The sequence below is a fragment of the Periplaneta americana genome, chromosome 1, assembly GCF_040183065.1.
Source record: "Periplaneta americana isolate PAMFEO1 chromosome 1, P.americana_PAMFEO1_priV1, whole genome shotgun sequence".
NCBI classification, from domain to species: domain Eukaryota; kingdom Metazoa; phylum Arthropoda; class Insecta; order Blattodea; family Blattidae; genus Periplaneta; species Periplaneta americana.
In genome coordinates this window covers 200909587-200925031 of record NC_091117.1, presented here as the reverse complement: position 1 = coordinate 200925031, position 15445 = coordinate 200909587, and the positions used below count along the sequence as shown (strand labels likewise).

General features: G+C 35.6%; 1 protein-coding gene and 1 non-coding gene across 5 annotated transcripts in view; both read left to right on the top strand.

The window, feature by feature from the left end:
- The window catches only part of LOC138706339 (TOM1-like protein 2), a 63777-nt gene extending 52389 nt beyond the window's left edge, over positions 1–11388 (top strand). For all 4 annotated transcript variants that reach the window (XM_069835516.1, XM_069835496.1, XM_069835524.1 and 1 more), the window contains 2 exons: positions 363–617; positions 830–11388. In XM_069835516.1, the coding sequence (XP_069691617.1) occupies positions 363–596 (234 nt within the window). In that variant the 3' untranslated portion in view covers positions 597–617; positions 830–11388. The remainder of the gene's footprint in view (positions 1–362; positions 618–829) is intronic.
- On the top strand, positions 10079–10154 carry TRNAC-GCA (transfer RNA cysteine (anticodon GCA)). Its single transcript has one exon. It is a non-coding gene; the product is annotated as a tRNA-Cys (tRNA).
- Positions 11389–15445: the final 4057 nt, after the last annotated feature.

Here is a 15445-nt window from a genome sequence, read left to right as displayed (position 1 = left end):
AAATTATTTATGGAACATAATCTATTTGGATATTCCTGACAGTAAGTTAGATGACTACTTATTTAAAACATTTTTTTTCGATATCGAAATATATCATATTAGAATTTAAGTTGTTGAATAATGAGCGTTTTCATTAAATATTTTTGATATTAAGAATCAAATAAGGTTTTGTCTTCTCTCATTTTACAGAGAAAGTTCATTAAACTAAGGTTAAAAATCTTCGTAATAAAGATGTTTTACATATTTTTCGGTATTTATATGCGTTATTATGACATGGTATGGTTTTTACCTTATTTTTATTACAAACGATAATGGTGATAAGTGCAGGAATCTTTTTGCTAGATAACTTTTTCTACTTTCAGCCAACAGCTGGCAATACAGGAGTCGTTCCTGAAGAATCATTGACAAGCAGCGAATTTGAGCGTTTTCTGGCAGAAAGAGCTGCTGCTGCAGAGGCTCTTCCTACAGTAACAGCAGGACCTACAACACCTGGCACAACCACTACCACAGGCACCGCTTCAGTTGGCTCTCGTTCACACCATCACCGTCAACTCAACAAAGAAGCTGATTCCGAGAGTTCGCTGTTTGCCTTGTGAGAAGTCTTTATGCACTTCATGGTTAGTATTGTGGGTAATAAAATAGGCCTACTGCATTTAAAAAACAGTATAGGTTGTTAGTTAACGTATTGTTGCTTGGAATTCTCTTTGGAAGCGTGTACGTTTTACAGCAATTCTGGTTTCACATTTTATGTAAAAGAACAAAATGTTAGTAGCTATTAATAAATTCAAAATATTTTAATAAAACCATGTCTTTTTTTTTTTTGTTTCAGTATAATCACCGCTTATATTCGGGTGTACAGCTTCCGATTTTGGCTGGTTCCAATGCTATTAGTCAATGTACTTATGAATTGACACACTTGACGATTAACAAAATGATACTGAAGGTATTTTAACTAGACCTATCAATATTTAATGTAAAGCTAGATGTCTAAAACTCCATACTATATGAATAAGAATATACAATTGTTGATAGCTGAAGTTTATTTGGTTTGCACTAGTAGTTTTAATTTGTTTTTAAGTGTATTCATTAGTGGCAATATGTTTTAGACCGGTGTTAGATATTATACATACTTGATCCATTATGAAGAATGAAACATTAGAAAGAACGTAAAATTGATTATCACGGAAATATAAAAGTAAACCACGTTTTAAAGACTTTCACATGGCTGAATGATTCCTTAACGAAATATGTGAGACACAAATATGTGAAATGTGATTTCCTCGTTGCAGAATCTGCATCTTCAGGTGACTGACTACATTGTGTCAGTTAACGGTTGCTATGTTGGTTAATATCCAATTAAATACTCTTGCATGGAATTTGATATTACTATTAACTTTCGAATAATAGTAAAATATGGAAAAACGTGCATAGTATGTCAGTATAAATCAAAGTACCTACAGAAATAGTAGAACGTTTTATCCTGCTATGATGTCAGTAACTTTTACTTAGGTTTTGTAACTTCTAATGAATTGAGTACGGTATTATAAAGAAGAAGTCACTCATTTTTGCTTTTTATATTAACTTCTATACAATTTTTGTGCATAGTTTGTTAATCATAGCTATTGTTAATTTTCATTAACTTGTTAAAATTTGTGCCTTTTCTCTGTTGGACAATTTTTGCACTATGAAATACTATGTCACTTATTTTGAGCAACATTTATACTTACTTAACACTATAGTTTTAACTTCAGCTTCTTCTGTGGGTAAAACATGCATTAAAACATTTAGGCCTACTTTAGTTTGATTTTGGTACCACTGAGAAGAAAAAGTATATATACATCTTGATTACACAACTTTTAACACTGTATCACTTCGGAATATGTATGATAAGAACTTTCTTGTGTTAAATTTCAACGTATCTTGTTAGCATGTTTCGACCTATTTTGGGTCATCTTCAGAACTGGTCAGTTTTTTCTCCTTTACCACTTCAGAACAGTTATTCGAACGACCAGTTCTGAAGATGAACCAAAATAGGTCGAAACATGTTAACAAGGTACGTTAAAATTTAACACAAGAAAGTTCTTATCATACATATTCCGAAAAAGTATAGTATAGCATATCCTATAACACTGTGTAGTCTTATTTTGAATTGTGTTCATCACTGTTGTTTAATGTTTATAGGCCTATATATGGTAGATGCTACAAATTTTAAATTTGAAATTAAGCTTCCAAGTTTATTAATATTCCAACAGTCAGTATATCAGAATCATTACCTGTAAGCTTTCCTTGCTGTAATATACCATATACCAGTATGATGAATGAAGAAGCTAAGGATATTTCACACTACAGCTACCAGAAAAGGTTATCATTTCGCAGGCAGGACTTTAAATTGGAATATGATTGCGTAATTTCTTGTTTGTACAATGAAATCTCATTCATAGTTTTGAAGAAAGAGAAAAATAAACATGATGAATGCGAGAAAATGGCAGATGAAGGAAAGCATTTTAGATAACAATGAAACTAATGTAGTGCAAAACTAAGAATGGTACTTTTTTTCCATTTATTATCCTTATTATACTTACCAACACGTACATACATAAGAATGATCACATTTTCGCAAATGCATCATACATTTCAGTAAAACTAAACGCAATTCAGATTTGTCTCCATGGTCATCACGCAAGCCACCATTGTGATGGACTACGGAGACAGGTTTTTTTACAGACTACATTGTATGATGCCCATATCATGCAGTTCACAGAGTAACATGACTTTCATTTCAAGAAATGACCTGTCCTGTAATTAAGCAACAAAAGTATCTGTAAAGAACAAAATTCTCTTCTCTTATGTGCTTACGGTGTCATCCAGTAACCTTAAGGATGTGGTGAAAATTTCTGTGCTCATCCATGTCTCGTATATTTGTTATTTAACTGGCAGTCTTATTACGTTTTTGAAACGTGATTTCATTGACTTCCCTACCACAACTTATACCTACTTGTTACTGTGGATGTAAGAGGGCTGTAATTTGATCCTTACCACTTTTCCTCCTCTTAGTACTAGGGTTCTGTCTAAGGTTCTGTCCAGAGCAATCCCATCTGCGTTATAAATATCCTCTGGTTCATAGCTTGAGCCACATATCTATTGTATCTCTGTCCACAGACACACTTTCCTAACTATCTTCATGTCACTCCTTAAATTGTGTAATCCAGCCATTGAAAGCAACAAAACTCTCAATATTTAATCTTGCAATTATTTGTCTGTATTTTTCTCTCCATACACTGCAGTCTGGGGGAACATTTCAGGTTTTTGCTTGCAATTGAAAGAACACTTCCAAGATGACTAAAAAAAGTTCATTTCTTTCCATTTTCCTATATGAGTTGCCACATGTCTTAAATTGTTAGCTTTTCTCATTTCTTTGTCACTGTGAAATTTAATGTAGATGGAACTGTTTCATGGTGTTAGCAAAGTTCAATTGAATTGCTTATTTCTAAAAGGGGACAAGTTCTATTTTTCAGGACAAAGGAAAAATGTGGCAACTCCCGGAGTTCTTCCTTGTTAGCAATAAACGCACATTTCAAGTGCCCTCTCTACACGCAAAAAAAGTGCTGGAGACGTCCTAGTTTGGCACCAATCGATGTGTTTATTATCGAACAATCTGAAACCAACGAAAACAGTATTTTTCATTTTTGCGGAGTTATCCCCTTTTAGTAATAAGCGATTCAATTATTCAATTGAATTTTTCTCCACTTCTGTGATTTTCAATTTTGACTTACTTTCTTCACAGAGTGAGGTATGTTACAATAATAGCACAATAACGTATAATACTGTATGTTAATACCGAACTTGAAGCATGGTTAATAGAAAAATATTGAACCATTCACAAGATGATAAAACGTGAAGTTTGCTGACTCTAACTGGACCATGATTGTAGGAGAATCAATGTGATAAAATGGCAGTTTGAGGAACAATAGTTGCAGGAAAATTAACATAAACTATGTGGGGCTTTTTTGGAAGTGAGTAAAATTGATGATGAATATGGAAAATCATTGGTTCTGGGGACAATGGATGGAGATTACATTGTATATACTGGTAATTACATTTATTAATGTAAATACTCTCACTGTGAATATCATAACTTTAATTCCAAATCTTGTAACTGGCTTGGATGTCGATTTTAATTTTCTGCGCGTTGTTGAAAGTATATCCACATATCCAATGAAGTTAATTTAGAATACTAGCGCTAATATTGGGCTAATAAGAAACCACTTAAACGTCTCTCTCTGTTGATATACTTTGAAAAACGCGCAAAAAAATGAAAATCGGTTCAAGCCAGTAATGTTTAAGATAACGATATATTGTAAATAGTTCCTTGTCCTATCATGGTTGGCTGGTTGATTGCTAATGTCCAGGTGTTGCATTTCTTCTATTTGCCATATCTTGTCCCATTTTTTTTGACTGAAGTTCGAATGTTATGTATATTTTTTCAATATAACCAGACTTTATTCAAGGCATTTATATACCTTTTAAAAGCTGTAGTAATTAATTGGGACAAATGACAGATGCCTACTACACTTCGTAATTTCAAGATTAATTAACATTATCGACTACAATGGGAAGAAAGCATATATACATATATGCACTTATTTTGAATGCTGGAAATGGTTCATGTGCTTTTCAGTAAAATCGGATTATCATGAACATAGATATTACGGTGTATGAATTCAAAATTTTAGACCTAAACAATTTCAGAAATTTTGTTTGTAAAAACTTATCTTTTAAATTAATTAGACGTAAATTGTTTTGTTTGTGATGTATATGCTTCGGCATTTTAGGTGTTATGTTATCAGGATTTCAACTTTTCAGATTATGATAATAATGATTTCTTCAAAAGTGAATAAATGTGTTTGGTGGAAATTTCACATATTCTGAATAGGTGATAGAGGAAAAAAAATTGGGGTGCGTCCATTACACGGGTAAATGCGGTAATATTTCGGCATGAGAAAGTTATTCAATGTAAGGAATATTGGGTATTTTTCTGGTGTGATGTATGTAATGATTTTTGGAGGTATGCTTTACATATTCATTGTTTCGACCATCATGTTAGTGGTGGTATTGGAGAAGTCCAAGAAAAACTGGAATACACTATTTCAGTACCTAAATTGTTGATCTACCACTCATATAATATGATACCAATAATGAGATAAACTATTATATTAATGACACACTCAAAATACCTTCGTCTTAATCTTAATGTGGTAGTAATCCTTTCTCTGCACTATTGAAAGTTACACAAATACAGAACCTGTGACATGATAATTAAATTATCCGAAAATAATATGAACAATTTCACATTATTATAGGAGTGGTATAAACGATTTATGGGCAAAATGAAGTTTGCATTTGCAATCACTATTTGTAATGATAGCTTGTGAATATAAATGTTCCTCTTTTCTGTTCTCTTTCTAAGTCTGGCACAAAGGGCAAATTTCTTACCTCCCTCAGATTGAATTCACACCCTCTTGTTTAACAATAATCTCGTGCTGGCGTAGATTATCTGAATATTGCAAGTTTTATTTACTATACAATTTAATGATATGAATCTCTTCTAATTGTAGTTTCTAATCACATTTTACAGATTTCTTTATAATTGATTAATTTAGTAGTAAATATTCTCTATTACTCTCTTCAATTAGTGTTATCATGATTGATTACGTCACCATTCAGCCATGTGTTATTCTTTTTGTTTCTACGAAACTTATTGTGTCTCCAACAAAGAGAATCTCAATGGTGACATGCAGACAGATATAGTGTACGAAGTGTTTATTTATAAATACATATATCAAGAGTCTTTTTATTAATTGAAATGCATATAACAAATAAAGAATAGATTTGTAAGTTGCCTATAATATAATTTATTAATGTGTACTTTTTGTTTGTAAAATGGCTGTTTACAGTACAAGAGAAAAACTAGTTTGTACATAACACCGTCTTCCACAAATAGGAAGTGCGAATATGGAGGAAATAACACAGTAACAGTGATCATTAAATGACTTGAGATAAATATATCGAAAGAGGTTACGTGTGTGAAGAAAAAAATATTTACAGAATTAAACTGTAGCAATGGCTTTTGAAGCCTGAAAAATGTTGTTTTCAGCACTGTGTACAATGGAGGAATTAAATTGGTTGCAATAAATTTTGTTACTATAAGAACAATGTGAAATGAAAGAAATGTATAATATTCATCTTGAAAAGCTGAATTTCTTGAACTGTCGTCATTAATTAATCAAATTTGAACAGACAGCGAAATTTACTGTAGGGAATGGAATTAATTTCGAATTATATGTCTGAAGTCTTACAGTCTTCATAAAACGGTACCCCAAATGAATATTTCGTAATGGAATTATGAAATAGAGTGAAGTATTATATTCATGTAAGATCATAACACATGTATTAGTCATCTGCATTCTTACGTGTTAAAAAAACTGTTGAAGATTATTGAAGAATACAGGGCCGCATATTTTTTAAATATAACAAAAATTCAGTCACATTTTTAAATCTTTAGACATTAATTTGTTGAAACCATTGTCGAATATTGACATATGCTATGGATCTTATTTTATAAGAACAGGTTGATTGGGCTAGATTTGGTAATGTGATCATTTGGTAACCATCAGTATTCCATACCTTAAACTTAATAAATAATAAAAGCAAATCCATTTTGAATCTTGCGTACATTACTTTTAACACTTGAATATAAGTAATTGATTAAGTAGCAGACTTACTCGTGTTAATTATGTAAGTTTGTGCGGCTTACAGCTGTTTCGGTGCTTCATCACACCAACAATCAAATGCACCCACATAACAGGCAGAGAAGTTCGAGATGACGCCGAGATCTAGTAGGCTCTGAGGATGGTGTGATGAAGCACCGAAACAGCTATAAGCCGCACAAACTTACATAATTAACATGAGTAAGTCCGCTAGTTAATCAATTACGTAAAAGCAAATCTTTTTGATTATCTGAAAACTAAATTTCTCTAAGCAGGAAAATAATGATAGGGAATATATTTAATTAAACAAAGCTTACAAATCTACTTCTTGAATTGTGTTTTGTTACGTTATACAATATTTTGGAATTGTATATAATGTCTGGTATATTCCTGTATTCCTCTTTTGTGACAATTTTAAGAAAATCTTCGATATGGATTTTTTAAATATGGGTGATATCTAACATAAGTGATGAATATCAAGTTCGAAGGAAAATTCAGTTATGAAAATGCAACTGAACAGAACGCCTCTTATAATCTTTAGTCACATTATATCTTATATGTTATGAGTTTGCATAAATCTTTTTAACAATTACAGTTGCTATGATCGTCAAAGGTTGTTATTATGAGAATTTACTGTATTTGTTGAAAATGAAACAGAAATGAAGAACCACGTATTAGTGAGCAGTTTTTGCAGTACGAATAGCTAAAATGTACTAATTATTATGCATTACAAATATCCATACTATAATCTATAATTATATACATAATATATATTTACAATACCAAAGAGGTTGTTATAAGTGAGAGATATATACCTATATTAGATGATAATTGAGTGGAAAGATGGGGTGTGAAGTAAAGAAATCAAGCACGAAAACATGGGGAAGGGAGGGGGGGGGGGAGTAAACAGCTGTAAGATGAATTTTATTTATATCATGTTTTTGTGTAGAGTCTTAATTTTTACAATGTATTTCGACCTGTAAATGTTATATAGTTAGAGATGGTTGGATCTGATGTGTGCAAGATGTTAATATGTAATACAATGTCATTTTTAAGCTACACAGAAAGCAAGCTGCATTCTAGCAATGACCGTTGATTTGCCTCTGAAACCTATGGCATAACTCTTGGTATAAAAGCAGGTAAAGTTGTATTTTTATTACTGATAATACATTACAGCATTCTCATATTCCATATTAATTACTAGAACCTAAGATGTTGATAATATGTCGTAAAATAACCTACTAAAAAAAAAAAAAAATTAATTACTAGAAATGTACTCTACCTACATCAAGGTATAACTGAATCTCCTTTAAGAAGTTCTAATGGGCTTTAGGAGAAATTTACCTCCTAATATTGTTTTTTTAGTTCTTCTGAAGTGTGGGAATTATATATGTTTTTTTATTTCTATTTATTGCTTTAAAAGAGATCCGTTACTTCTTGCATTATTCATTCGGAATATACTGGGTGTTCATTTCAAAGTGTGTCATGACGTCACTGTTGTGAGTCGGCGATTTGAAGCGAATTTCAGCTTTTATGTCAGAGAAGTTGCCTATTAATCAAGGTGTTCAATCTGAACTTGAGAGCGTGTACGGTATAACTTGAACATCATAGCAACAGATGGCGGTCTGTACGTCTGTGTGCTACCATAACCTCTTTCGAACTTTGTTTTGCTTGGGCAAGTCGTATGCAGGGTATTTGTTATCATCGGTTGCATATGGCAACATTCCACAACACAAATCAAATGCTCCATGTCCATGTTGACAGTCGAAGTTAATGTCAACAAATACTGTACGTAAGTAATCGTCTTAACCCTGTCCCTATATCCCGACAGTAAGAAAAAAAACTCATCCCAGTATGTGTTTCCAAACAGTTCACATTCCTGCCACTACTGGAGTTACGATACGTATCTGTAAGTATTCTTCAGAATGAACGCCGTACTTGCTAGGCAACTTCTTTGGCACATAGGTAATATGCCTCTGCGAATGTGTAGGAAGATTGAATTGTCTAGGCTCATTGGCTAGCCACATGACGTCATACAGCGAGCCATGACACACTTTGAACTGAACACGCAGTAGTAGTTCTGTGAGAAAGGACGATATAAATAAATTTCCTCTTAAATATTCTTTGTGTTGTTGACTGTTACTGGTTTTCTCGTAAATGTCATGCACCAAATGTGTACTGTACTCCGAGCATGACACACCTCAACAAGTGATTTTTAGTACATCACATATTCATTATGTATGAGGTCTCGCCCACCTCATTGAATATTACACGACTACTATGAAGTAGCTAATGTGTATCATTACCATTAAATACGAGAAAAATTCGTACCAGCACCGGAAATCGAACCCAGGACCTCTCAGCTCTGCGCGCTGAGCGCTCTTACCAACTAAGCTATGCCGGGACATCCACGGCGCCGGCCGAACCCCTTTCGTAATGCTTTTACGGCCTTACTACCTGCTTTTGAGACGATACAAGTCATATATGCAGGAGCGCATATTTAAATGACTTTGTGGCCATATTCAACATCAGTTCTGTGACAACTGCTAACAGTTAATACATCACATATTCATTATGTATGAGGTCTAGCCTACCTCATTGAATATTACACGATTACTATGAAGTAGTGATGGGTCGTTTGTGAACGAACTGACTCTTTTGAACGACTCCCTTCGAGCTAGTAACGAGCTAGCTCGCTCGTTGAGAGCTGGTCGTTCGCGAGGCACTTCCAGCTCCTTCAGCTCGCGACTCTCAACCAGCTCACAGCTCGTTTCACGACTCCCGCTCTCGAATAACCAATGGCATTCACTGTATGATCACGTGACATCTGAAGTTACTTTGAGAAAGACAGAGAAGATGAGACCGCGCCATACGCCGGTAGCAGATGGATGTGGAACTAATATTACGCGGCTTTCTAACAGCTGTCAGCTGATGTGTGTGTAGAAAAATATACGTATAACATTATAACGTTTATGTTGCAGGCTTTGTTTTTTCATCTCTTTTGTTTAACATAATACAATTGTCCCTTTTATCCTTCTGATTCCTAATGTCATAGATTAGACTATTATTGACAGTTTTGATATGTTACGCAACCAGCTCTTGAACGATGTCGTTCGCGAGCTGTCTAGTCTCTCGCGAACGAAAGAGCTGGCAACCAGCTCGTGAACGAACTGACTCTTTTGAACGACTCTCTCTTGGGAGCGCGAGCCAATGAGTTAGCTCGCGCCTAAGAGCCGGTTGGACCCATCACTACTATGAAGTAGCTAATGTGTATCATTACCATTAAATACGGCCGGCGCCGTGGATCGTGTCCCGGCATGGCTCAGTTGGTAAGAGCGCTCAGCGCGCAGAGCTGAGAGGTCCTGGGTTCGATTCCCGGTGCCGGTACGAATTTTCCTCGTATTTAATGGTAATGATATTTAGTAACTGAACTTGTCTTTTGCTTCAAAAAGACACAAAACATGTTCATCTGAACATGAAGTGCATGTGGCCTAATAATACGCTAATTTTCCTTAAAGATATGGTACAGATGAGTTTTATTACCGAAAGACTGTTTCCTGGATGTGTGGCTTGCTAGTACGCTGTTAGAGAGCTTAAGAATGACAGTGTAAAATAGGTAATGACATGTAATGGAGATGAACGATCTTAAAAAATTGCAGATGAATGAGAACCCAGAATAATGGGAAATCAGAGCTTGACACTTCTTATATTTTAAGTTTTTGATTTATTTTATTAACTTGTTTCCGTTGTCTGCAAGAATTTGTATAAAGTTCACTACAAGTCAAGTTTGTTCACTTTTCAAGTTCATTTGAAAGGAAAAATATGATACGATAAACATGAAGAGAATTAATTCTTAACCACTGATCTGCACATTTAACTCTTGGTTCTTACATTCCTATAGTGGTACATGTGTCATGTAAGAACTATATTAACTTGGTTGGTATTAATGACTAGCTGTGGACTAAAAGATAGTATGTTCTGGGTTCATTTCCCGACAATGCTATGGGATTTTTGCCTCCGGAATGGCTCAGGGATCCACACCCTCTGTCCCATCAAACTCATTTTGAGCCTTTCTTCAAAAGAAAATTTGTTAGAGCAAAATGTCAAACCTTAACCTTCATATTTTATCCTTATACTAATGTTACAGATATTCTGGTATCCTGTGTATTTCCACCGCATAGTATGTGGTCACCAAAAGGATTAAATAAAATTTGCTTATGCATATTGTGGAGTATGACTACAATTAATTTATTGCAATCAGACAGCACATTTCGTGGTATAGGTTTATATTTAATAGCTTGTTCTATATTTGGAAATGAGGTCACATACAGTGTTAATTTCATTTCAGGACTGAAAGTAAGAACAGTCATTCTAACGAAGATGTATACTCACTGACTGAATATCAACTATTTGTACACAAGTTTGGTGAAAGTGAATGGCACTTTGGGTATGGAGTGATTGGTTTTATACTTTTCAGGAACATTGTCTAATCGAAAAGTAGAAACCATAAAGTTGAAAATAATTATAATTTATAATTATGGTGTGAATGTAATATATTACACATCTTGTATAATTGTTCCCTTGTTTATTTATACGCTGGAATAAACATTTATGCTTAAGAGCTTCTTGTTTGGGCATTGCATGTAAATCATACATAGAGAATGGTGCAAAGATTCATACTGTTTATTTATTGGTGTAGACATTTTTTTTTATTTTATATGGCAGGGTCCTTAACTTAGCTGTTATTCGCCCTGACTGTATGAATATGCTGATAGATGTCGCTAGTACCAAGAAGCATAGATCACATAGTTCATCAGAAACTATCCAGAGTGCACCACAGGTGGTGGATCTACATTGCACTCATAACAAATCATGATGCTAGAGAATTTGTAGGATGTCACAGTGGAACTGTAGGGATTGCAGAAGAATTTTCCATTCAAAGTCCTGATTTTTTCCGTGGTGACACGATTAGTGTGAGGCCACGCGTAATCGTGTTGCAGGATGATCTTCGCGTTTCTCGCGCAATCTGTATTTGTTTCTATGCCTTTTGGATTTCATAACGACTCTACATTCAGTTTACTGGACTTCAAAATGCCAGCAGGATACAGTATTCCAAAGAGCTCTGATCTCTAGCTCGTTTGTAAGTTTTGCACCCCTATCCCAGTCATACTTTTGCACCATTTTTTCAATATATACATTTGTGCTACTCTCAATCCAATTTTGGGTCCCTATCACCACAGCATGGCACATCCTCAGGTTGCAGATAGAGGAGACGGCCTCCAGATATTGAAGATAGCTGTGAATATATTGAATAAGCAGTCGTGGACAGCCGATAAGAGTGGTCCTCCAGTTTGGGGTTGGGCGAAGGGCTAACAACCCATCACCGTAAAAAAAACAGCTTGTTACGAAAACTCAAAATAAGCCTCGGAATGGGACTGATTCTCTGGTACAACCAGAATAGGGTTATGAGATAATTCTCAAAAAAAATATGAAGGTTAGAATTTATAAACAGTTATATTACCGGTTCTTCTGTATGATTGTGAAACTTGGACTCTCACTTTGAGAGAGGAACAGAGGTTAAGGGTGTTTGAGAATAAGGTCCTTAGGAAAATATTTGGGGCTAAGAGGGATGAAGTTACAGGAGAATGGATAAAGTTACACAACACAGAACTGCACACATTGTATTCTTCACCTGACATGATTAGGAACATTAAATCCAGACATTTGAGATGGGCAGGGCATGTAGCATGTACGGGCGATTCTAGAAATACATATAGCGTGTTAGTGGGGAGACCGGAGGGAATAAGACCTTTGGGGAGGCCGAGACGTAAATGGGAGGATAATATTAAAATGGATTTGAGGGAGGTGGGATATGATGGTAGGGACTGGGTTAATCTTGCACAGGATAGGGACCAATGGTGGGCTTATGTGAGGGCGGCAATGAATGTCCAGGTTCCTTAAAAGCCATAATTAAGTGCTTACTCATAATAATGTTGATAATTATTGTATGATTGTGAAACTTGGACTCTCACTTGAGGAACAGAGATTAAGGGTGTTTGAGAATAAGGTGCTTAGGAAAATATTTGGGGCTAAGAGGGATGAAGTTACAAGAGAATGGAGAAAGTTACACAATACAGAACTGCACGCATTTTATTCTTCACCTGACATAATTAGGAACATGAAATCCAGACGTTTGAGATGGGCAGGGCATGTAGCACGTATGGGCGAATCTAGAAATGCATATAGAGTGTTGGTGGGGAGACCAGAGGGAATAGGACCTTTGGGGAGGCCGAGACGTATATGGGAGGATAATATTAAAATGGATTTGAGGGAGGTGGGATATGATGGTAGGGACTGGATTAATCTTGCACAGGATAGGGACCGATGGCGGCTTATGTGAGGACAGCAATGAACCTCAGAAAGCCATAAGTATGTAAGTGCTACTCACAATAATGTTGATAATTATTGATTTATATATGAACAAATGAAATCAATCATGTATTTTTGCAGCCTTGACACCTTGTGACCTTAGGCAGCTGAAGCACAATGTTATGAGACCTTGTAGCATTTCGCACCCCTGATTCCTCCAATCATTCAGTGTTATCCTTTGCTAGGAATGTTTAAATGACGAAACTTGCCTGTTAGTTTGTTCACAACTGTGCTCAGAGTCTGGATTCTGATTGCTCATATTCACTACAACTTCTTCACTTTCATACTCACTTGCATTTTTAGCTTCACTTTCAGGTACCTCCTGTATTGTAGTCTTCATCCATCCATTCCTAACTTAGTTTGGTAGCAGTATCCATTTCGAAAAAAAAATTGTAATCGCAGAAATTCAGGACAATAGGGTTGTCATAGTTTAGACAAAATAAAAAATAAATAACTCTAATTATGATTAATTGCTAGTGACCATTATTACTTACTTACTTATTGGCTTTTAAGGAACCCGCAGGTTCATTGCCGCCCTCACATAAGCCCGCCATTGATCCCTATCCTGAGCAAGATTAATCCAGTCTCTACCATCATATCCCACCTCCCTCAAATCCATTTTAATATTATCTTCCCATCTGCGTCTCGGCCTCCCCAAAGGTCTTTTTCACGCCGGCCTCCCAACTAACACACTATATGCATTTCTGAATTCGCCCATACGTGCTACATGCCCTGCCCATCTCAAACGTCTGGATTTAATGTTCCTAATTATGTCAGGTGAAGAATACAATGCGTGCAGCTCTGCGTTGTGTGACTTTCTTCATTCTCTTGTAACTTCATCCCTCTTAGCCTCAAATATTTTCGTAAGAACCTTATTCTCAAACACCCTTAATCTCTGTTCCTCTCAAAGTGCGAGTCCAAGCTTCACAACTATATAGAACAACCGATAATATAGCTGTTTTATAAATTCTAACTTTCAGATTTTTTGACAGCTGACTAGATGGCAAAAGCTTCTCAACTGAATAATAACAGGCATTTCACATATTTATTCTGCGTTTAATTTCCTCCTGAGTGTCATTTATATTTGTTACTGTTGCTCCAAGATATTTGAATTTTTCCACCTCTTCGAAGGATAAATCTCCAATTTTTATATTTCCATTTCGTACTACATTCTGGTCACGAGACATAATCATATACTTAGTCTTTTCGGGATTTACTTCCAACCCTATCGCTTTACTTGCTTCAAGTAGAATTTCTGTGTTTTCCCTAATCGTTTGTGGATTTTCTCCTAACATATTCACGTCATCCGCATAGACAAGAAGCTGATGTAACCTGTTCAATTCCAAACTCTCTGTATTATCCTGAACTTTCCTAATGGCATATTCTAGAGCAAAGTTAAAAAGTAGAGGTGACAATGCATCTCCCTGCTTTAGCCCACAGTGAATTGGAAAAGCATCAGATAGAAACTGGCCTATATGGACTCTGCTGTAAGTTTCAATAAGAATATCATATAAAACTTCTCTCTTAACTGAGTCATACGCCTTTTTGAAATCTATGAATAACTGATGTACTGTACCCTTATAGTCCCATTTTTCTCCACTATCTGTCGAATACAAAAAATCTGATCAACTTAGTCAACTTTAGTGACCATTATTATAACTATTATAAAATCCAAACTTCATGCTAGAAAATAGAGATGTATCACAGGTCTATTATATTAGACCCCCCTTGAGGGGAGGATCACATCGCATTCAACACAGGCTGAGGACTGCCTTCGCACATAGGCCACTTGGGTGGGCCTATTTTACTAACAGGAGTGGAATGGTGTATACGCCTTAAAGTCCCACACACTACAAATTCCCCTGCATGCCACCTCCGAACTCCCCTACAGCCTGCAGAATTCCTTTACCTTTCCACGTAGGTATCACCACGATCTTTCAACTCCAGTCCCAAGAGTACATGAGTTCAGGGGAGATCCTATGGTACATAACACTACCACTAGCAACTAATGACAGTATACCACGGCGTCAAAAGTTTGATGGCGCCCTGCAGCTGACTCTACATCGGAGCAAGCCGAAAGAAACAGAGATGATGAAAGAGAAGTGTAATTATGATGGGGATATGGGTCCGAGGTCCAACGCCGAAAGTTACCGAGCACTTTTGCCTCAATTGCTTGAGGGAAAACCCCAACCAGGATTTGAATCCATGTCCGCTCATTCCACTGTCAGACGTGCTAACCATTACTCCAC